Source organism: Mustela putorius, unplaced genomic scaffold (assembly GCF_011764305.1).
Source record: "Mustela putorius furo isolate JIRA1106 unplaced genomic scaffold, ASM1176430v1.1 tig00003853_pilon_pilon_pilon, whole genome shotgun sequence".
Classification (NCBI taxonomy): Eukaryota; Metazoa; Chordata; class Mammalia; order Carnivora; family Mustelidae; genus Mustela; species Mustela putorius.
Window position 1 is genome coordinate 25,267,899 of NW_025422005.1, and position 24,171 is coordinate 25,292,069.

At 46.2% G+C, this 24,171-nt stretch overlaps 1 protein-coding gene across 4 annotated transcripts in view; it reads right to left on the reverse strand.

The window, feature by feature from the left end:
• CSMD2 (CUB and Sushi multiple domains 2) overlaps positions 1-24,171 on the reverse strand; it is a 600,967-nt gene that overhangs the window by 305,288 nt on the left and 271,508 nt on the right. For all 4 annotated transcript variants that reach the window (XM_045064163.1, XM_045064162.1, XM_045064161.1 and 1 more), the window contains exon 6: positions 4,070-4,182. In XM_045064163.1, coding sequence (XP_044920098.1) covers positions 4,070-4,182 — 113 coding nt within the window. The remainder of the gene's footprint in view (positions 1-4,069; positions 4,183-24,171) is intronic.

Sequence of the window (24,171 nt, forward strand, 5' to 3'; positions counted from 1 at the left end):
TTAGCCCATTCTTGTCTTCCCTCTACCTGGAATGTTCCTCACTATCTGCGTGGCATCTTTCTGGAGCCCACACTGATGTTGCTGCCACCTTTTTCTTTTTATTTATTTATTTATTTTGGCTTCTTTAAGTGCTCCCTGTTAAACTAATTGCTCCTTTATCTCTAATCCTAGAACCCTTTCCCAGGCCTCAATTGTATCTCTTATCTGGCTGCATGCAATTTATAGATTTACGCCTGTTCCTCTCTTTAAGCTGTTCTCCTTGACAGCAGAGCCTGGGATAGCCGCCTTCCCCTTTCCGTGCTGTCACATGGCCGTGTCACACCAAGATGCTTAAAATTCAGCACGCTTGCCCACCGTCCAACAGCCAGCCAGACGCACACTCACACTGGAACTCTGGTCCCCTGATTTCCTGAGGTAGTACTGAACATCCTGTTTGGCCAAGAATACCCCCAAGTTCTTGTTGGACTGAGATGGGAATGGAATATGGCATGTTGTAGGTTATTCATTTATTTGTTCAATGTATGATTTGGTATCTGGGGGCAAAACAAAACAAAACAAAACAAAAACACAACTGTTCATCAATCCATTTAGGGGTTTATAATGATTAGCCCTGAGGTGCCATAAATCACTTGAGACTAATCCCAGCAAGCTGAGGGCTGTGGAAACTGACCCCCTGCTGATGTGTCCCTCAGTCCAGTCCTCACACTTCTCTGTCCTGCCTTGAGCACTGCTAGAGCAAGGGGGCACGCTGGTAAGGCTCCTAGCCTCCCAGAGTACACAGGGGGCCACAGCAGGGCCTCTGTTCCCGTTTCTCGCTCCTTTTGGGTTGGCAGATGGGAGGCACAGCAGACAGGAGGGAGAGAGAAGAGAGAGATCAGGTTACTGATTCTGGGCTCCTCCTCCTGCTCTGGTTACTGATTCCCAGGCCCCCTCCTCCTGCACTGAGGGTTGGCAGTGGTCAGGCTCCTCAGTTCAGCTAGGTGGCTTATCTTCTACTCCCTCTGCCCCGGCCCCTACCCCACTACGGTGAAGGCCTCCCTGTTGCGTGGTCTCTGAGGACCTCACCATCCTTTTGGGGAACTTTAATCCCATCCTATCTTCTATAAAATGTCCCACCACTAAACCCTCCTCAGAAAGCTGGGCAAAATGTCTTCTATCTCCTGCTAGGCCCCCTGACTAAAAGCTATCTTTGCCAGGCTTTGGGGCTGTATTTGCAAGCCGCCAAGCAGATTATTTTAGTCATTTCCAAGTCTCCTTGCCTTCAGAGCAGTGGTTCTCATGGGGGGTGATTCTGTATGTGGGGGTCATTTGGCCACGTGTGGAAGCTTCTTGGTTATCATGACTGTGTGTGTTGAGGGAGATGCTACTGGCATCTAGCATCTAGTGGATGGAGGCCAGGGATGCTGCTGAGCACCCCAAAATGCAGTGGACAGTCCCCTACAACAAAGAGCTCCCCATGCCACAATGTCAACAGTGCTGAGGCTCAGGAACCTTGCTCGAGTCACTAACCGAGTTACTAAATGATTATTGCATATGCTTGCACTATATGCCTCCGGTCTGGAAAACACTAGACAAAGAAGTTCCCAGGGAAAAATCATTTATTAGCACAGTATATATGCCACCATCTATAAGCATGAATACTGCTGGCGTGAAAATCCTGCTTCCCACACTCCATCGATGAGACCTTGGGTCAGTTACGTGGCTCTTGGAAACCCTCACCTGCAGAGCGGGGCTAAGAGGAGGCCCTCCTTCCCACAGCCACTGTTAGGACTGGGTGAAGTAGTAAATGCCAGAAGCCTGAAGTGAGAGAAAGCTCTCTGGAAACACTGGCCCACGGGAATGAGTAAAACCTGCTCAAGAGCTGTATTCGGGGAGACAGAAGAGGATAAGATAGGGCCTGCTTTTGAGAAGTTCATCACTAAAGCAGATTTTCAGACTGTGGGTTGTTAGCTGCTGTAGACTTGTGAAATTCACTTCGAGGCTGCAGTTAACATTAAAAATGGGAAATTTTCAGGGTGCATCATGCTTCGTAGGGGTAAATACCACTTGCTGACATTTTCTTTTTAGTTCTATAGATAGATGTGTGTACTGGGTTGTGTTGGAAAATGTACTTCTTTATGGTGGGATGAGATTAACAAATAAAGTTTAAAAGCTACCAGCTAAATAGGAAAGGTAAGACATTCGAGGCACCACTCAGAGAAGGCTCTCTGCTTTTGCAGAAAACTCACACGAGCCTGTGAATGAATTCAACTTCACCACTTACAACCTGTGTGATCTATGTGTGTTGGGCTTGTTACTAAACCTCTCTGAGCCTCAGCTTCTTCAGCTGCAATGTAGGAATTAAAAACACATTTTGCCACTGCGCTGTGTGGGGGCCCCAACAGGGCAGTGGGGGACATGGCCTCGTCCAGGCCTCCTGCACAGCAGGTATGCTCCTGCTGCAGCTCTTCTAGAGGCTGCCACACAGCTCGGTTCTTGTCCCCCATTGTCTGGCTTCAAACTGTAACCCACGACCATGCCAAACAGGCCCTCAGGCACCTGAAATAGTAGAAATCCTGGCACCTATTTAACCAGATAAAATGATAATATTCATCTCTGCTTTTCTATTTTGGAAAATACAAAAAAAAAAAAAAAAAAAAACTCCAGGTGCTTCGCTTCCACAAAAGCCCACGGTCTGCAGTGGAAAAATGTTTTCAGGAAAGCTCTCAGAGTGAGGCTTTGTGAAGCTCATCAGACCAGGGTGGCTTTGGGGTTTGTTTTTTAAATATTTCAAAGGTGTCCTGCTACCCTGAGCTAAGGAAGTGAGGCTGTTTAGGAAAGGTCCCAGATTTTACAGGTAAAGCCTCTGCCTCCAGTGCCAGTTTTATCCTAGTTTCAGGCCAGAAAGCCTGGCCCTGGGGGTCTGGTGGCAGGGGCTGCCCCCTGCCCCCTCCAGGTGAGTGATGGGCCAACTGCTGTCCGGACCCAGAGCCTCCAAGCCAGGGTTGGGAGGGACATGCTGCCCTGCTCTCCACCTGAGAATCTGCATTCCTCCCTGCCCCTACCCCCTGACCCCCGCACACCCCTGCCAGGAGGCACTTCTTACTTTTTATCAGCCTTACATGGTCCCATTCTCTGCACACCACTGGTTTTCCTCACTCGCTCACTCACACTGTGAGCCTACCCCACCTTTTATTCCCGAGGGCCTTCCAGGGCCTTCTGCTTAATAGGTGTGCAATACAAGTTCACTGTCGAATCAATCAGAACCAACATCAGCTTGTAATTGGTAGCAGTTAAGGGCTTAATGAGCAAGTTCTAAAGCCCACCCTTGGTGTTTATAAATTTTGTGTACTTCGAGCAAAGTCAAGGTTGAAAGGAATGTTCTCATCTACTCCCATACATTCCGTGGACTTTGGATCTCCTCCAGGCCTGAGGAGCTCCCTGTCTTGGGGAGAGCCAGTTCTCCAGGATTGTAGCAGAATCCTGCTTACCTGCGATTTCTACCTGCCATTCCCAGTCTGGTTTCTGGCTGCCAAGCAGCCCTTCACAGACTAGAGCACTTGAGCTACAGCACTCCTAGAGCTCCCCTGCCCACATGTGTAATACATTTGGGTGCTACATAACACAAAAGACGGTCTTCTGCTTTACACCAGGGGAGATGGAACACCGGTGATTGAGAGGATGGGCTCTGGATTCAATAGACAGGAGGAGTTCAGATAACCTTGGGAAACTGGCTTAATTGCTTTGGGCCTCATCTTCCTTGTCCATATAACGGGGATGGTGACACCACTTACTTCACAGTGGAATGATAAGGGTTAAATGAGATGATGCTTATCAAGTGCCCAGCACAGTGCCTGGCTCTTCAAAGGCACTTGGTGGAGCCTGGGAGGGACCTGGAGAAGGGCAGCTCGGGCCACAGGACCCCATTGCTGCCTGGGGTAGCAGGCCACCGTGGCAGATGCAGAGATGCTGATGTGGAGACCCTAGGTCTGCAAATAAGAACAGGATGATAAAGGCATGTCTGGGGACAGGATGAGCTGCTCCCAGGAGTCATTGCAACCCATGGAGGAAGCATGGCAGCCCCACCTACCTTGGTACTGGGCACTGAAACCACGCTGCCGGTGGTTGCCGTCCGAGGTAAAGTGCAGCCGCAGCCAGTTCTTGCTGCTGATGACCGGGGCTGGGAGGCTGGCTCCAGTGAACCTGTGGGAACACGACATCAGCTGGGTTAGGCGTGATACAGGGGCAGGCGTTACCCATTTCCCATGGGAGCTAGGGCCTCAGTCCAGGCCTAGAGTGGGAAGGAAGGGTGGGGCCACCCTGGCTGCCCTCCTGTGACCTAGGGACTGAGCAGCTTCAGGTGGCTCTTTAGGGGCCCTTCCTACCACTGGGTTACCTTAAGAAGCTGTGGAGAGGGTGGGTCCTTCAGGCTAGGAGCAGAGGCCCATCCCCTCCCCCGAGCCAGGAGTGTGGACAGGTGTCACTCCCTTTTGCCACAGACTGCAGTTGCAGGAACTTTCTCCTGCAGTCCTCCCAGCAGAGCCCACCCACCCCCATCTAAGATCCTGATTCCCCCAGCAAAAATCCAGCCTCTTTGGAGAACAATGTGGAGATTCTTCAAGAAATTAAAAATAGAACTTCCCTCAATAGCCAAACTATGGAAAGAACCTAGATGTCCATCAACAGATGAATGGATCAAGAAGATGTGGTATATATACACAATGGAATACTATGCAGCCATCAAAAGAGATGAAATCTTGCCATTTGCAACAACATGGATGGAACTAGAGCGTATCATGCTTAGCGAAATAAGTCAAGCAGAGAAAGACAACTATCATATGATCTCCCTGATATGAGGAAGTGGTGATGCAACATGGAGGCTTAAGTGGGTAGAAGAAGAATAAATGAAACAAGATGGGATTGGGAGGGAGACAAACCATAAGTGACTCTTAATCTCACAAAACAAACTGAGGGTTGCCGGGGGGAGGGGGTTTGGGAGAAGGGGGTGGGATTATGGACATTGGGGAGGGTATGTGATTTGGTGAGTGCTGTGAAGTGTGTAAACCTGGTGATTCACAGACCTGTACCCCTGGGGATAAAAATATATGTTTATAAAAAATAAAAAATTAAAAAAAAAATAGAACTTCCCTATGACCCTGCAATTGCACTCCTGGGTATTTACCCCACAGATACAGATGTGAAAAGAAGGGCCATCTGTACCCCAATGTTTATAGCAACAATGGCCACGGTCGCCAAACTGTGGAAAGAGCCAAGATGCCCTTGGATAAGGAAGATGTGGTCCATATACACTATGGAATATTATGCCTCCATCAGAAAGGACGAATACCCAACTTTTGTAGCAACATGGACGGGACTGGAAGAGATTATGCTGAGTGAAATAAGTCAAGCAGAGAGAGTCAATTATCATATGGTTTCACTTATTTGTGGAACATAACAAATAGCATGGAGGACATGGGGAGTTAGAGAGGAGAAGGGAGTTGGGGGAAATTGGAAGTGGAGGTGAATCATGAGAGACTATGGACTCTGAAAAACAATCTGAGGGGTCTGAAGGGGTGGGGGGTGGGAGGTTGGGGTACCAGGTGTTGGGTATTATAGAGGGCACGGATTGCATGGAGCACTGGGTGTGGTGCAAAAATAATGAATACTGTTATGCTGAAAATAAATAAAAAAAAAATCCAGCCAACAACCTCAGGGCCAAGGATCAGTTACCCCTATGAGGCCCCAGGGAGTCTGTGGAAAGGCCCAACACAGGCACTCTAGGCAGTGCAGCCCCTCAGTGGTGTGAGAGCCCATTCTGAGATCACTCAGTAGGCCCCAGGTCTCCTCTAGCTCTTCCCCTAGTGCTGCTGCCTCTGTAAGAAGCCTCCCCTTCCTGCTGGGTCCATCCCACCTTCCTTAGATTAGCCTCTTCTGGCTCCCAGCTAGTCCAGCTCAGAGAGAAGGGCACCGGCGTCTCTCCTGCTGTCACTGTTCAGTGCCCTAGCCTCTTGACAAATTGCCATCTTGGGCCAACTTCCAGGTCAACTAGATCCTTCCTCTTGGAGCACAGGAACCTTCAGGGGCTCCCTAGTGGCTACAAAAGACATGCTGCTTTTCAATATTCCCACCTGTCCCCTGCCGGAATGAGCCTCTACTCAGTGCTGGCCCTCTCCACCATACTCAGGCTAAGCTGTGATGTTCCCCCACCCCCTGCGTGCTCCCTGCACCCAGGAACCCCCTCCATCTTATCTTCCCTCGTCTAACTCACAGCCTCCCAGTTGGCCCATACACTGGTGTTCCCCCATCTTCCTCCTGACATAAGAATCAGGTACAAAGCTTCCCAATGCCTCCACTCTGGCAATATCACACCTCCCTCCTGCCTGCTCCCACCCCCGTGGGGACACCCCAACAACATCTCCCAAGCACGCACACTTTGTCCTTTCCTAGATCTTCACCTTTACTGCTGGGAACAGGTCCACCTGTAGCCCTCTCTCCTGCACCCCCATGTCACCTGAGATGACTTCGGGAAGCCCTCAAACATCACGTCCTGAGAAAGCCTTTCCTCCTCTGCTTGGCTTTGAAGCTACGTGGATTTGGATTCTGAACCAGCTTCAGCACTTAGTAGCAGTGTGACCTAGGACTAGTTACTGAACCTTTCTGAGGATGAGAATATGAATAGCAGCCTGAAGACCTATGGGCAAAGAACATAGCCCAGTCCTGGCCACATAGGGGCTCGAGAAATCTCATTTTCCTTTTCCCTCTTCCATGATGCCACATTACTGCATTCGGATTATGATTCCCTATCTAGGTGTGTGTCTCCCTATGATACCTCCTCAAAGAGGGCACTGTAGCCTGGGGGTGAAGCTTGGGCCTACAGGGATCAGCTGTGTTATCTTAACAAAAATTACTTCTGCTCTCAGTAACTTTAACTTTAAAATGGGGAAAATGACAACCATTCCTTCAAAGAGTTGCAAGGATTAAATGAGGCAATACACAACAAAGACCTTAGCATGGTCCCTGGCAAACAGAGAGCTTTTGGTAAATGGTGGCTGCTCTTTTCTTCTTTTCCACTTGCATTTTTCATCTCTGAACCAAGCACTGAGCACAATGGTTGATACAAAGCAGGGACATCAGGATTCCAGTACAAAACAGGTGGTGCAGTCATCTGAGAATAATTCCAGGAGTTCCATGAATGGACTCTTTGTAAAGGGACAAACACCAGGGATGGGGCAGTATCCATACAGCTTATGGAGCTGTCTTGGGCCTGGAGAAGAAATGGTGTCCCTGAAAAAAAAGGATGTATGGAAAAGGCCACCATACAGGACCCAGATCTTCAGGAAGTTTGTGGAAGTCCCATCCAGAGGGAACATGGAATGGATACCCAGAACTCACTTTCCTCTCTCCCCTCCTCCAGTCTCCTGCTGATGCTTCTGTTGATCTCTCCCAATTAGAAGCCAGAAAAAAAGGAGCATATTGATGTAGCCCCACCCACAGCTAAGTCCTCCTAGACAGGGAACCAAGTGGAGAAGGTTGGGGAGAGTATTTGGAGGGACAAGTGGAAGAGATCCAGCATGGTGGGTCCCTATAAATATGTAATAAGCAAAGGAATTAACCAAGTGGCTTCATACTCTGGCAAAACTGAGTTTTTACTATAATGAAAATGCTGACACACACCAAACTCCAGTAATATAACCTATATTGCCATGGTAAGAGCTATTCTAGAAACCAATTACCGTATTTTACCAGGTCCCATTTAAAATAGTTTATTATAGGCTGAGTCATTTAAGTTTTCTAAGGAGCCACAAACAGTATTGTGGTTCTCCCCACCACCAGGCCAAATTCAATTCTATCTCAATGATAAAGCTTAGAGACTATTTACATAAGGGAAGTAGAAATAGGAAGAATTTACCTGAATAATTCAGAACCAAAGGCTGTTTATTGCAAAATAGAATGTGGGGAGGGTGCCAGGGTTCCAGGAGCAGGAGGAGAATAATGATCTGGATGGAAAGTGGAAGTAGGCGAGACTTCTCCAGCCCCAGTACCTGCTCTAACTCCAGCTGTCCAGTTTGGAGAAGCCCCAAGGGACATTTGTTTTCCATCTCTCCCACACCTTTACTCATCCCTAGGACTCCTGCTAACTGTTCCCTCCCAAGGCTTAAACTCTTAGGGCCCTGTGGTGCCTTCACACCTTTACTCTGTTCTGCTCTTGCCTCCTCACACATAAATGCACATTGGAGAGTTTTCTTGGCAACTATCCCAGGAACTGGGGGCTTCCGTGTTGTTGTCATCACATCAGACTCTGCCATTGAGATAGTGCCCTGTGTCACTGACAACTCTCCAACAAACCAATGACACACACAACGGCATGGATGACTCTCAGAAGTATTATACTGATAAAAGGGAACATACAGTACGGTTCCATTTATATGAAACTCTGGAAAAGACTAATCTATAGCAAAAGAAAGCAGATTAGTCATTGCCAGAGCTGGGGGTGAGAGATATCAGCAGGGAGCCCCTGAAAGGGAGTTCAAGGGACCCTCCTTGGGTGATAGAAATGTTTTACATTGTGAAGGAGATGGTGGTTATATGGGATGTACACGTTGGTCAAAGCTTTAAAAACTGTACATTTAAATGGGTCACTTTATTTTTTGAAAAATTTACCCCAAATAGAGTTAATTAAAAACAGTCTTCAGTAGTTCCTGTCCTTGGTGTAAAAGACCTTTCTATGGCCTTAGGCTTAAAAAAAGTCAGAGTGTCCTCACCTCTCCTACCTCCTCCTCTCTCCACCTCATTCTTTCTGTTCTAGCCACATGGGTCTCCTTGCTGTTCAAAACTGGCCAGACTAACATAACATAATGAAAAAGAAAAAGAAAAAGAAAAACAAAACAAAACAACAAAAAAACCTGGCCAGACCTCCTCTGGCCTCAGGGCCTTTGCACTTGCCATTCCCTCTGCCTGCTAGCTGGCTCTTCTCCCAGACATCCATGTGGCTCACCTCCTCACTTCATCTAAGGCTTTGATCAAATGTCGCCTTCTTGGTAAAGTCTTTCTGGTCTGACTCCTGCCTGCCTACCTTCCCTGAGCACACACGCATACATGCACACACATGCACACAAAAAAACCATCTCCAACCAAACAGAAGACCTTACTTGTACTTGAGCACACACTGCTTCTCTGCTTTTGCACTTGCTGCTTTTGGCCCTTTCCCATTGTATGAGCTGGCTGCACAGAGAGGTGAAGAAATTTATTCAAGGTCACACAGCTATTAAATGGGCAGAGGTGAGAGTCAAACTCAAACCACCCCACTTAAAGCCTATGTACTCAGCCTCTGCATTGTACTGCCACGTACACACAAGCATGAAAGAAGGCAGTGGAGCAGTTCAGGCTGAATTCCATTCTGTTTCTTTTCCTCCCCTCCCTCATTCCCCCCCCAGGATCCTCTTTAATTTTGCTCCCTCTTAGAATCATAATTAAAGGCGAGAAACTCGAAGAGAGATTCTCCCCTTCAAACCTTTCTGTCCACATTAACTTCACTCTGGGGGGCCTGGGGAACTCCAAGTTCGCCCAGGAAACTGCTACTGCAGTATAGCATAAAATGTATTTAAGCAATTACACTCAATTTTTTTTTCTTTTTGGTAAATTGACTTCCGTTAAATGGGGCTTCATTAATGGAATCTGGCTTGGGGAGAATAGAAAAACAACAACAACAAAACCCACAACCGCTCCCTTTAATGCTTGTAGTTGATTATGGGAAAAGTGGCTTTGAATTCCCCTACAGCAATCTCTAAGTTCTTGTCTTGGTAATAAGAGAGCTCAGAGCAGACTTCACGGAAAGCATTTCTTCTTAAGAAGCTTCTCCTACAGTCAGGATGCTGGGAGTGCTGAGATGACAACCGAGTCTGCGAGGAATCGCTTCCTAGCTGTACGCAGAGGGGGAGGAGTATTAGGAGCTTCTGGTTTAAATTTCAGTATTCCTGAAAACTGACATGCTCAGCAGAACATTCACTCATTCATTTACTCATCGAGCACATATTGGATACAAGGCATGGCACTTGCCAGTGGGTGCCACCCCCACTGGTTCCCTGGATATGGGCAGTCCTTGCAAAGCCTGAACTCTAACATATTCATCTGCACAACCTCAACTCCTCGGTCAATAGCATATGGCTTCTGGGCTCCCAGAGCATCTCCTGCGGGCTTTATCTCTCAGCTAAGCTATGTGCACAGCCTGAATCTGACACAGGGTTAGAGAATCTCTGCATCCCAGGGGCAAGCAGAAACCATCCTTAACTCCAAAGCTGGCTGGAGAGAATACAAAATATAGGAGGTGTGTCCCACTTTATCCCCACTCCCACACCCACTTCCCTCCCCACCTGCCATCTGCTCTCCTCTTTGGGGGATGGAGAAGGCACCATGATGCAACCAGGAAAAACCCTTCTGGAAATGGCTTTGTGGTGATGGGTAAAGGGCACCAAGGCCCTTGTTGGAGACCTAACTCCTGCTGCCACTGCCCCAGCCACCTCTTGTCAATAAAGTGAACATTTATTGACTCAGCTCTGATACTCATTCTCATCACCAATGATTTCTGTATCAGTTTTCCTTTAGCCAAATGCCTAGGATTCTTGCTAAGTCGAGATAAATGCTTTTCCCAGGACAAATCCATGATATCATCTATTTTCCTAGAACTGGGAAAAAGCTCGGGATGAATGCAGCTCTCTTTTGGATATGGACAGTTGGAGTCCCTGAACCTTAAGACCTATCTTTGGAAAGGCATCCCAATATCTGGTTCTCAGCAGTGCCTACCCAACCCAGTTAGTCATTCAGGCAGCTCTGAGCAGCTGAGCCACAGTATGAAAATTCAAATCCCAGCTACCCACCTGGAGGTTCTGGGACTTGTCTGGACAAACCCAAGCTTCTGCCAATCATTCTTGCTCCTCAGTGTTCTTTCTTCCCATAATCCATACCATCTTCCTAGTCACCCAAACCAGGCATCATCCTTAACTCCTCCCATTCCTGCTCTCCGTGACCAACTGTAGCCACATCTTCTCTGCCTTGTGACCTCATGATCCTCACCTGGACTACTAAGACAGCCTTCTGACCTGCCCTCTGCCCTCAATCCCTCTCTATATTCTGGGGGGAGATTTCCCCAAGTTCCTGCCTTGCTAGAAACCCAGCAGCAAACACCCACTGGTTCCAGTATTACCAAGTCTAGACTTTTTCATGTCTTCCCTCTCCAGTGACACCCATTCGAGCCCCAGCTTCTTTTATGTCTCCATGCTTCTACATATGCTACTCCCTCTACCTGAATGTCCTTTCCTGTTGCCCTACCTGACTTCCTGGGAAATATCAGTGCTCCCATAAACCTAACCAAAATGTCTCCTTTTCTCCACCTCTCTCTTTCCCTGCCCCATGGGAGAAACATTTGCCTTCACTGTGGTCCCTCTGCACCATGCTCATGCCTCTGCCATCGTACTGGACACACCAAATCATAACCATCTCCCTGACTAGAAGCCAAGCTCTGTAAGAGCAGAGACAGGATTTTCTTTATCTCGCTATGTCCAGAAACACAGCACCGTGCCTGGCATGTGGAACAAGTCAATTCCTTAGAACAGGGGTTGGCAAACTGTAGTTTGCTGTCTGTTTTTATAAATAAAGTTTTATTGGATCATAACCGTGATCATTCATTTACGTATTGCCTCCTTTCAAGCTATGATGGCAGAATTGAGTAGTTGGGGCAGAAACTATAACTTGTAAAACACCAAATATTTGTCTTGCCCTTTACAGAAATAGTTTCTTGACACCTACCCTAAGCCTTGCAGACAGAGCTTGTTGGTAAAAAGTAATTTCCAAGTAAGGAATAATAAAAGCATACACAGCTAAAACATTTCCTGATAGTGTACAAATACTTCAATGTACATTTATGCATCAATCCATTTAATGTAGTACCAAGGTCTTTTCTTTGATCACAGTTTTGTTCTTCACACTCTCTCATATAAGCTCCATCTATAATGCATCGTTCACCATATCCGATTCAGCTACAGCTCATTCAGTCAATAAATATGTATCGTGCACCTGCCATGTGCCAGGCACTGTGTGGGGGCACTGGGGATGGAGCGGTGAGCAAGACAGTCCTGGTCCCTGCCCCGATGGAACTGAGCAATTGTCTCAGTCACTCACACCTAATATTTAGGAAGCAATTCTTTTTCAGAGATTCTCCTCCATGGAGTCTTTCCAAAGCACTCAATTTAGTTTCCATAGATGCAACTCTATTTCCTTTCACACTCATATTTCATCAGTTTATGTGATGTTTAATTTAAATCACATAATTACAATAACAAGTATGACTGGCACCAAGAGAGTTGGCAACAGACCCATCTGATTCTCAGAAAGTGCAAGACTCAGCTGGTGGGAGCATGGAGGGCATGGGCTTTGAGGGTGGGGGTGGGAGATGGCCAGCAGGCAGCTGGTGCTTAGAGTGCCACAGGGCATTGGTCAGGAAGTTCTAACAAGGCCATGGGAATTCCAGCTACCCCAGGAAGCTGCTCTGGTGGAGAGGACTAAGAGTACTTCCGTTATACATGTCTTGTGAATGAATGAATCAGTGAATGAACGAATGGCAGTCTCCTGCTTTCAGCTGTGGGCATCTTTTCTAATCACATCCCCTTTGCTACTAGGAGAGTGGGATTCAGTTAATATTAAAATCCTAATTGATGAGGACTTCACAGGACTTCCAGGCCTAAGGGCCAGCTATGTATAGATCTCATCTACAGCCTTCCCAATAGATGGTCAGTTCAGCTCTGTTCTGAATGCTTCCCAAGACTGGTAAGTCAGCTTCTTGCCAAATCCTCCCTGTCTACTTTGATTTAGCCCCACCCTTTTCTTGATGCTTCCGGCTCATCCTTGAGCAGGCATCTTATAGCCACTGGCTCCAGAGAGTCTGGCTGACTTCTCCTGTGTCCCTTGGGACTCCTGGCACTTCCTCTACCCTGGTGCTTGTCTCACCAAGAATCATCCAGGGGTCTGCCTCATCCTCCAAACTGTGCGCTCCTGAAGACAGGGGCTGTTTCTTTCTTCTTTAATTCTTTCATCAGTACCTTCCATGGAAACCTAACACGCCTCCATAAACACTGCTTACTAGAAGAAGGAACGCTTGAATGAGTCAATGAATGAATGAGATCCTGCTAGTGAAAGCAGAGGGCATATGAGGGGGAAAACAGACCAGCACGTGAGCCTGGAGACAGTGGTGAGAGCCTCCAAGGCCGTAATGGGTTTCATCCTGCTTTCCTATGAAGATGCGCCCCCACACCCCCTTGATGCCTCAGCACTCCTCCTATCCCCTACTCACTTGTCAGCTGCTGGTACCTTTCTGGGGGACTCTTCTCATCCTGACATAGCCCCAATGCACTAACCGTGAGGTCTCGTAATCAATGTGGGCAAATGTTCCTCCTTCCCCAGAAGGAACTCAATAAACTCAACAAATTACCAGGGCTCTTCCCTGCTCAGCTAATTGTTAGCCCCAGGGAACCCACACAAGCTACATCAGGTAAACGCTTTTCCTCCAGATGCACTGCTCCCTGGAGGGCGAGTATCTGAACCAGGAAGAGGGAAGGACAGGGCTCCCGGCAATGTCTGCGCCTGGGATGTGGGTGTCATCACCGCTGGGGGTCCTGGGGCTCATGCGTTGGGGGTGGCACCTTGAGAAGGGCTTGGGGTGCTCATTTTTTGCACTCCCTGCAGGGCTGCTCACCCAGAAAGGCTGCTGGCTGAGGCGTCTCCTGACTGCGCAGAGGCCGTGCTCATGATGCTGCCAACTGGCATCGTGTCTGCGAATGGAGCGGGGCCTGAAGTGCTGAGCTCCGGGTGAGGGGGCTCCTGGCGTGCCCTCAGCTACCTTCCAGTGCCCCCGCGCCTCCCTCATTTTCTGTCAGTCCCACTCCCCTCCGTGAGCTACAAGCGGCTGAAGAGCCTGAGCCCCGCCGACCCCACGTGACCCACAGGGCGCGCCTGATTGGCTCAGGCTGGCCACGTGACACCAGTGGGGCCAATGGGCCGATGGGAACGGGCCTACCCGCGGGAGGGAGATTCCGGAAAGGGTGGCCCCACATCAGGTCTTCCACCTCTGACCCTGTACCTCCACCCCATCACTCTCACGGGATGTGGGGTGCCTCGTACATTGTCCTCCTCCATGGCGTGCTGCCGTCTGCCTGGGACAGAATCTAAGCACCCTCTCAGCCCTGCCCTGCTGCTGAATCCTTAGCTAGCCATTCTCTGCCCCCAGCCCGGGTCTGCATTGCTCCAGGTTAGGCCAGAGAGCTCGCCTGATGGCCCCATGAACTAAAATGTTAAAGCCTGCCCCATCAGGCCTGGCCCAGGAAGTGGGTGCCTTGGGAACGTGGTGGCCGAGGCACACTCACACTAAACCTGGACCCTATCGCCTTCCTGGCTCAGGAGTCTGCCTAGGTGGAGATGTCCCCTGTCTGGGTTATCACCTGTCTTGTTCCCCTACACAGAGGCAATAGGTTTGACCTCTGGAACCAACACAGCCTTGTATTTGAGTCTGGGCTCCACTATTTCCTAGTCGTGTAAGTATGGGGATGTGCCCAAAATTCTCTGAACCTGTTTCCTCATCTGTGCAATGGGAGTCCTATATAAGGTGTCTAGGATTGTGCCTGACACACAGCAGGTGCTTCACAAATGTGAACTATTCTCCCCCACCCTTGATTAGTTAGGTCTGAGAGGAGGAGAAGGGATGAGATCTTATCAGAGCCTTGAACCCTATCCTCCAGAGCATACAGGGTTTAAGTAGACCCTGGAGTAGCCTAGGTTTCCCTGGAGAAGTAAGGATGCCTGCATCCAGTCTGGTGACAGGACAGTACATGGGAGAAGAGACAGGGCACTCTGTGTCACCCAAGGTAGCCAGTCCATGTGGCAGCTACCTTCCCTTCTCCCTCAGCAGCTCTAGCCTGGCCTCCACCAGTTCCTGCTCTCTCAGTCTTGCCCATCTTCCACCTGTCACTAGCAGACATGAGTCAGAGAAGGGGCCTGTCCCCCTCCCAAGAAGGGTGGCAATGTATGCCTTGCAGAGGCCTCTGGGGATTATATTTGGATAATACTTCTCATCCTGAGGAAATGTTTGCAGATGGCTTACTGAGGAGCCTCCCACGCCAGCCTCTGCCTGCCACTCTTAGCTTGAGCAACATCAATGTCCCCCTCCCCCTCCAGGAGGAGGCAGCTAGCCAGCCCTGTGTGAGAGCCAGGCAGCTCTGAAGCCCTGGCTGAGGGCATGAGCCTCTAGTCAGCTGGAGAATGGATGGGCTAAAGCACCTTGGTGATGTGCAGGCCAGTGAACAAGGTGTCCTAGTCAGATGGAGCTGGACTTGGATCCTGCCTCCATATCCACTGGCTGTATGACCCTGGGAGATGGTGTCACCTCTCTGAGTCTCTCTATTCCAGTATATGTATCACAGTGCTTTGTGACAATTTGAGGTGCTATGGTGATGCTCATAAACTCCTGCTAAGCCTTCAAGACATAGCAGCCACATATTCTGGATCACGGCATGTCTCCAGAAAGCAAGGGAGAGTCATGGGCCAAGGGCTAACACTTACTGAATAGAAAGCAGTTTGGGGGACACCTGGGTGGCTCAGTGGGTTAAGCCTCTGCCTTTGGCTCAAGTCACGGTCCTGGGGTCCTGGGATTGAGCCCCACATCAGGCTCTCTGCTTGGTGGGGAGACTGCTTACCACCACCCCCATCACCTGCCTCTCTGCCTATTCATGATCTCTGTCTGGCAAATAAATAAATAAAATCTTAAAAAAAAAAAAAGAAAAAAAAGGCAGTTTGGGATGGAGATTAGGAGGAACATGGGCCCTGGAAGTTTCCTGCTTGGGTTCAAGTCTCATCTCTTGTCTAACTATTAGCTGTCTAACTATGGGCAAGTGGCTGACCTGCTTTGGGCCTCAGTTTCCCCTGTTATTTACTAGGGTAACACCAGCACCCACCTCATAGAGCTGACAGGAGGTCTAAGTGAGATAATGGGTACAAAAGCTCTTGGTAAGGAGGGGCAAGATGGCAGAGAAGTAGAACACCCTGTTTCAACCAGTCCCCTAAAGTGAGCTAAATATCTACCAGAACACTCTGAACACCCATGAAATCAGCCTGAGATGTAAGATTATACACTTCTGGATCACTACAGGGGCAGAAGACACCAGTGGAGAGGTAAAGCAGAGTGGGAACACTTGGACTGGTATCAGAGGATAAACAGAAGGGGGAGGGAGCCACCAGAAGTGACTCATTGGAAAGTAATATCTCAATATGAAAGTGCCCTGTGATTGGGGACCAGCATTAACTTAGAGTCTTGATAGAAGCACTGAAAAAAAGTAAAAGATCTTAAGAGGCAACTAGTGGAATTGGGTGGTCACAGGCACGGGCCTAAGCCCATGGTCCCAGGACGGTCACCGCTGACAACCACCCAGGACGGTCACCGCTGACAACCACCCATGCCAGAGAGAGTCCAGTAGGGGCTCAAGTCCATGGTCCGTGAGCCCATGGCTTTCCATTGCTTGCACCACTGCTTGGGCTGGGCCCACTCCTGCCCGTGCATGAGAGAGTCTGATGTGTGCACTGGCCCACGGTCTCTAGGCCCACTGCCTTCTCCATGTGTCCTGTGCTGCCACTTGGTGTGAGTGCACGGGGTGAGGGCATGGACCTCAGACAGCAGTCCCAGGAATGGCAGTCACCTGGGATCGGGCTCACCCGGACCAATATCATTCATGGCTTTAGTGGCATGGGGGTGCGCACTGCCTGTGAAAGACTGCACTGTTCAGTGGAGTTTGCAGACAGGGAGTCTGTGTGTTCTGGACCACCCAGAGGGGAGCAGACTGAGGTTTCTCTCTGAGGCAGCAGTCTGGGTGCAGACGGTTTGCTTTCCACTAAACCTCTGAAAAGCCCTGCAAAAAGCCCCCAAAGAACAAAAACCTCCAGAGAACAAGAGCCGGAAAAACTGGTTTCCACAGAGCCAAGCTCCTTGATAGTGGGCAGGGCGACTCAGCCCAAGCAGGACAGACTGGAAACAACAATGACAACAACAAAACAAAACAAAACAAAACAAAACAAAAACCCCTCCCACAGAAGACAAGCCAAAAGAACCAGAGGACATTAATTACAGGGTCCCCCATAAAACTGTAAAACCCCAACATCAGGGGAAAACAACATATTAAGCTCCTGGTATTGTCCCAAAACCTATATATTTCATAGACAACTTTTTTTTTTAATTCATTCTCATAAATCTTGTTCTTTTAATTTTTTTAAACCTCCTTACCAGTAGAGGTTTAATACAACATATTGCATAACAACTTTTTAACTTGAACTTTTTTCATACATATACTTTTTCTTTTTTTATACATATAGATATAAGCTTCAAGGTTATCCTTTTTCCCTATTCAATACTACTCCTATATAGAAACCAGTTTTAATTTCCCTGTATGTCTGGAAATTTGAGTCCTTTAACAAAGATAACAACATTCACCCAGGAAGAACCGAAATAACCTTCCACATCCACATCAAGGATTTATAAACACCTTCCTATCTTATTCTTCTGTTAGTATTTGTTAATTTGTTTTTGTTTTTGTACTATTTAAATATTATTCTTGGGGTTCATTTTGGCTGGGTTTTTCTTTTTTTTTTTTTTGTTTTTTTTTTCCTTGTCTTTTACTATTGTCAGTCTTTTTGTTTGTTCATTTTTGTTTATGGACCTTATAAATCTTACTTTGGGGGTTCATTTTAGCTGGGTTTTCTTTTTTCTTTTTTTTTCTATTTCTTTTTGGTGGTTGCTCCAAAAACTTTCCAGGGTGCACCTTGCCTGGATTGTGGTTGATATATTCAGCTATACACCCCCTTAACCACCTCTCACCAAAATGACTAGGAGGAGGAACACCCAACAGAGGAAAAATTCAGAGAATGTGCCCTCTGTCACAGAACTATTGGATATGGACATAAACAGTATGTCAGAAAGGGAATTCAGGGTAACAATTATCCAAGGAATGGCTAGGTTGGAGAAGACCCTTAGTGGCAACACAGAAACTCTAAGGGTGGAAGTGAGGGCAGATCTGGCAGTACTAAAGAATGCTATCAGTGAGATCCAATCTAATATAAATACTCTAACAGCTAGAGTAATCAAGGCAGAAGATCAAATTAGTGATCTAGAAGAAAAACTGAAAGAAAAGAAGGATCAAGAGGAGGTCTGGAACAAATAGCTTACACGCCGTGAAAACAGAATTAGGGAAATAAATGATGCCATGAAACATTCCAACATCAGAATTATTGGGATCCTTGAGGGGGTGGAGAAAGAGAGAAGACAAGAAGATATAGTTGAACAAATTCTGGATGAAAATTTTCCCAGTCTGGAGAATGAAACAAATGTTTGTGTCTTAGAGGCAGAAAGGCTACCCCAAGATCAACAAATCTAGAAAGACTTCCAGATGCTTAATTGTGAAATTCACAAATCATAATTGTAGACAAGAGGTTCTAAGGGCAGCTGGGGGAAGAGATTCCTTACGTACAGAGGAAGGTCCAACAGAATAACGTCAGACCTGTCCACAGAAATCTTGCAATCCATAAAGGGCTGGAAAGACATATTCAGGGCACTAAATGAGAAGAACATGCAGCCAAGAATACTTTATCCAGCAAGGCTGACATTCAAAATGGATGGAGAGATAAAGACCTTCTAAGACTGGCAAGGTTCAAAAGCGTATGTGGCCACCAAGCTGGTAGAATAAGAAATATTATGGGGAGGGTTCTATAAGAGAAGAAAGAATCAAAGAGTGACATAGAACAGAAATTCACACAGACAATTTATAGAAACAAGGACTTCTCAGGCAACGTGATGTCAATAAAAACTTATCTTTCAATAATCACTTGCACAATGTGAATGGTCTAAATGCTCCCATAAAATGGCACAGGGTTGCAGACTGGATAAAACGACAAGACCTGTTCATATGCTGTCTATAAGAGACACATTTGGAACCTAAAGATACATCCAGACTGAAAGTGAAGGGATGGAGAACAATCTTTCATGCCAACGGGCCTCAAAAGAAAGCTGGGGTAGCAATTCTCATATCAGATAAATTAGACTTTAAGCTAAAGACTGTAGTCAGAGATAAAAAAGGGCACTACATCATTCATAAAGGATCTATCCACCAAGAAGATCTAACAGTTATATTTATGCCCCAAATATGGGAGCAGCCAACTACACAAGCCAACTGTTAATCGGGATAAAGAGTCATATTGATATGAACACATTAATTGTAGGGGATCTTAACACGCCACTCTCAGCAATAGACAGATCATCTAAGCAGAAAATCAATAAATAAACAAGAGCTTTGAATTATACATTGGACCAGATGGGCCTCATGTATAGAACATTCGAATGTTTCATATATATAGAACATTAAAACAGCAAAAAACTCATTCTTCTTGAGTGCTCATGGAACTTTCTTGAAAATAGACCACATACGGGGTCACAAATCAGGGCTCAACTGATACCAAAAGATTGAGATTATTCCCTGCATATTCTCAGACTACAGTGCTTTGAAAACTGGAACTCAACCACATGAAAAAGTTTAGAAGGAATTCAAACACTTGGAAGCTAAAGATCACCGTGCTTAAGAATGTTTGGATCAACCAGGAAATCAAAGAACTTAAACAATTCATGGAAACCAATGAGAATGAAGACACATCAGTCCAAAACCTATGGGATATGGCAAAAGCAGTCTTAAGGAAAAAATGCATAGCCATCCAAGCCTCACTCAAAAGAACTGAAAAATCCCAAATACACCAGCTCTCTTTACACCTTAAAGAACTGGAAAATCAACAACAAATTATGCCAACCCTAAGAACAAGAAGGAAAATAATCAGGATTAGAGTGGAGATCAATGAGATAGAGACTAGAGATACAGTAGAACACATCAACAAAACTAGAAGCTGGTTCTTTGAAAGAATCAATATGATTGATAAACCACTGGCCAAACTAATCCAAAAGAAAGGAGGGCCCAAGTTAATAAATATGAATGAAAGGAGAGCGATAATAACTAACATCAAGGAAACAGAAACAATCATCAGAAATTATTATCAACAGCTATTTGCCAATAAGTTAAGCAAACTAAAAAAAATGGTTGCATTCCTGGAAACCTATCAACTTCCAAGACTGAAACAGGAAGAAATTGACAACCTGAATAGACCAATATCTAATAACAAGATTGAAGCAGTGATCAAAAACCTCCCAAAAAACAAGAGCCCAGGACTTGACGGATTCCCTGGGGAACTCTACCAAACACTCAAAGAAGAAATAATACCTAATCTTCTGAAGCTGCTTCAAAAAATAGGAACAGAAGGAAAACTTCCAGACTCTTTCTATGAAGCCAGCATTATCTTGATTCCTAAACCAGGCAAAGACCCCAATCGAAATGGAAAATTTCAGACCAATATTCCTGATAATATGGATGCCAAGATTCTCAAAAAGAACCTAGCTAATATGATCCAACAGTACATTAAAAAGATTATCCACCATGACCAGATGGGATTTACGCCTGGGATGTAAGGGTGGTTCAACATTCGTAAGTCAGTCAATGTGATAGAACAAATCAATAAGAGAAGACAGAAGAACCACATGGTCTTCTCAATTGATGCAGAAAAAGCATTTGACAAAATACAGTATCTGTTCTTGATTAAAACTCTTCAAAGTATAGGGATTGAGGGAACATTCCTCAACATCATAAAATCTATAAAAAAACCCCACAGTGAATATCATTCTCAATGGGGAAAGCTAACAGCATTCCCTTTGAGATCGGGACATGACAAGGAAGCCCACTCTCGCCACTGTTGTTCAACATACTACTAGAAGTCCTAGCAACAGCAATCAGACAACAAAAGGAAATAAAAGGTATTCAAATCAGCAAAGAAGAAGTCAAACTCTCTCTCTTTGCAGATGACATGAAACTTTATATGGAAAACCCAAATGACTCCACTCCCAAACTACTAGAACTAGTACAGCAATTCAGTAATGTGGCAGGATACAAAGTCAATGCACAGAAACCAGTTGCTTTCTTATACACTAACAGTGAAAACATAGAAAGGGAAATTAGAGAATCAGTTCCATTTATTATAGCACCGAGAACCATAAGATACCTGATAATCAACCTGACCAAAGAGGTAAAGGATCTGTACTCAAGGAACTACCGAACACTTATGAAAGAAATTGAAGACGACACAAAAAGGTGGAAAAGCATTCCATGCTCAATGGATCAGAAGAATAAACATTGTTAAAATGTGTATACTGCCCAGAGAAATCTATACTTTCAATGCTATCCTAATCAAAATTCCACCAAAGTTTTTCAAAGTGCTAGAACAAACAATCCTAAAATTGGTATGGAACCAGAAAAGTCCCCGAATTGCTAAGGAAATATTGAAAAAGAAAAACAAAACTGGGGGCATCACGTTGCTTGATTTCAAGCTTTAGTACAAAGCTGTGATCACCAAGACAGCATGGTACTGGCACAAAAACAGACACAGACCAGTGGAACAGAGTAGAGAGTCTGGACATAGACCCTCAACTCTAGGGTCAACTAATCTTCAACAAAGCAGGAAAAAATATCCAGTGGAACAAAGTCTCTTCAATAAATGGTGCTGGGGAAATTGGACAGGTGTGTATGAAATGCAACCATTCTCTTACAACATATACAAAGATAAACTCCAAATGGATAAAAGACCTCAAAATGAGGCAGGAACCTATCAAAATCCTAGAGGAGAACATAGGCAGTAACCTCATCGACATCAGCCACCTCAACTTCTTTCATGATATGTCTCCAAAGGCAAAGGAAACAAAAGTGAAATGAAATTTTGAAACATCATCAAGATAAAAAGCTTCTGCACAGCAAAGGAAATAGTCAACAAAACAAAGAGGCAATGCACGGAATAGGAGAAGATATTCACAAATGACACTACAGAAAAAGGGATGATATCCAAGATCTACAAAGAACTCCTCAAACTCAACACCCAAAAAACAGATAATCATGTCAAAAAATGGGCAGAACATATGAACAGACACTTCTCCAAAGAAGACATACAAATGGCTAACAGACACATGAAAAAAATGTTCGTCAACATTAGCTATCAGGGAAATTAAAATCAAAACCACATTGAGATACCACTGTATACCAGTTAGAATGGCCAAAATTAACAAGACAAGAAACAAGTGTTGGAGAGGATATGGAGAAAGGGGAAGCCTTTTACTGTTGGTGGGAATGCAAGTTGGTGCAGCCACTTTGGAAAACAGTCTAGAGATTATGACCCTGCAAATGCACTACTGGGTATTTACCCTAAAGATAAGATGCAGTGAAAAGAAGGGCCATATGTACATAGCAGCAATGGCCACAATCGCCAAACTGTGAAAAGAGCCAAGATGCTCTAGAGCAGAGGAATGGATAAAGAAGATATGGCCCATATATACAATGGAATACTACACCTTCATCATCAAGGATGGATACCCAACTTTTGTATCAACATGGATGGGTCTGAGGAGGTTATGGTGAGTGAAATAAGTCAAGCAGAGAAAGTAAATTATCATATGGTTTCATTTACTTGTGGAGCATAAGGAGTAATATGGAGGACATTAGGAGAAGGAAAGGGAAAGTGAATTGGGGGAAATCAAAGGGGGAGATGAACCATGAGAGATTGTGGACTCTGAGAAACAAACAGGGTTTTCGAAGGGAGGTGGATGGGGGGATGGGTGAGCCTGGTGGTGGGTATTAAGGAGAGCACGTATTCCTGGGAGCACTGGGTATGGTACATAAACAATGAATCTTGGAACACTGAAAAAATAAAATTAAAAAAAAAAAAAGCTCTTGGTATGGTTCTCAGCACGTAGCAAGTGCTCAAAGACCATTTGCTGTTATTATTGAGGGCCAATAATGTCCCAGTGTTGTATATATACTTTCTGAATAACAAACCAGAGATCTAGTGGAGCAAAAGCAAGTAGAAGGGAGAGGAAGGAGATAAAAAGGAGAGAACGGACAAATAGGGAAGAGGAGAGTCTTCTCCTCCTGGCTTCTCATATTGCTCACCTGCATCACATCTGGGCTAATGCTCTTGGTTTCAGGTGGCAGAAATCCAGATCAAATCATCCTGGAATAGAGAAGACATGACTGGCTGCTATAGTCAAGCCATAGCTGGCCCCAGGGATGACTAGACCCAGGGATCCAAATGCCACAAGGCCCCTCTCTCTGTGTCCTATTTCTGTTGTGCTCTGTCTGCTGGCTTCATTCTTTCCATGGCAAATGGCGATGCTCAAGGCTGGACCCATGGCCACCCTTAGCAGCTTTAATTTATCCTCACACCTTCTCTTCCAGACAAAAGGCAAAAATCCCTTCCCTTAGTTCTAATTAGAAAAAGCTCACTAAAGGCCTCCAAGTAGTCCCGCTGGGCGGTGTGCCCACGCCTGGGGCCAAGGGCATAGGCCCCCACTGGAACTATTTTGAGGACAGTTCTCCAAAAGAAGGGATGTGCTTAGAAGGAGGGAGTTGCTGGTGCTAGGCAGACCAAATGAAAGATGTTCATGTTGGTTGAAGGAGGCAGGGAGCTGGACAAAAAGATCCGGGACCACTCTTCCTACTCTGTGGCATACTAGAGTATTTTTGTCAAGGCCTGTGAGAGATATCTAGTCATACTTTGCTGTGGGCATTCTCTCCCCCAAAATTGGTCTTATTCTAGAACTCATCCTCTCTTCCTTTGCTGTGTCCTACCAGAGGTAAGCAGGCATGCCTGGACCTTGCCATGCTCATCTCATGCTTGTGCTTGATCATCTGTTCCATTTCCTGTCCATTGTCCACTAAGCCTCTGGACTAGGCATGGACACTTCATTTCAGCTTTGACCATCCTGTGTTCTAAACAGTAGACCCAGGTTCTGTTTGTACCTGCACATGCTGGTGTGGTTCTATAGGCTATCCACCTCAGTCTACCTGCTAGACTCAGGACATTCCATGACCTGGGGTAAACTGACTGGATCCATCTGGAACAAGAGATCCATCAACCCAAATCAGAAAAGTGTCCCCTGAATCCCTCAAATGTTGAGATTTAGACACCTTCTTCTCCTTCCCCTTCCCTTTGCCCTTCTCCTCCTTCTTCTTCTTCCACCTGCCCTCCTAC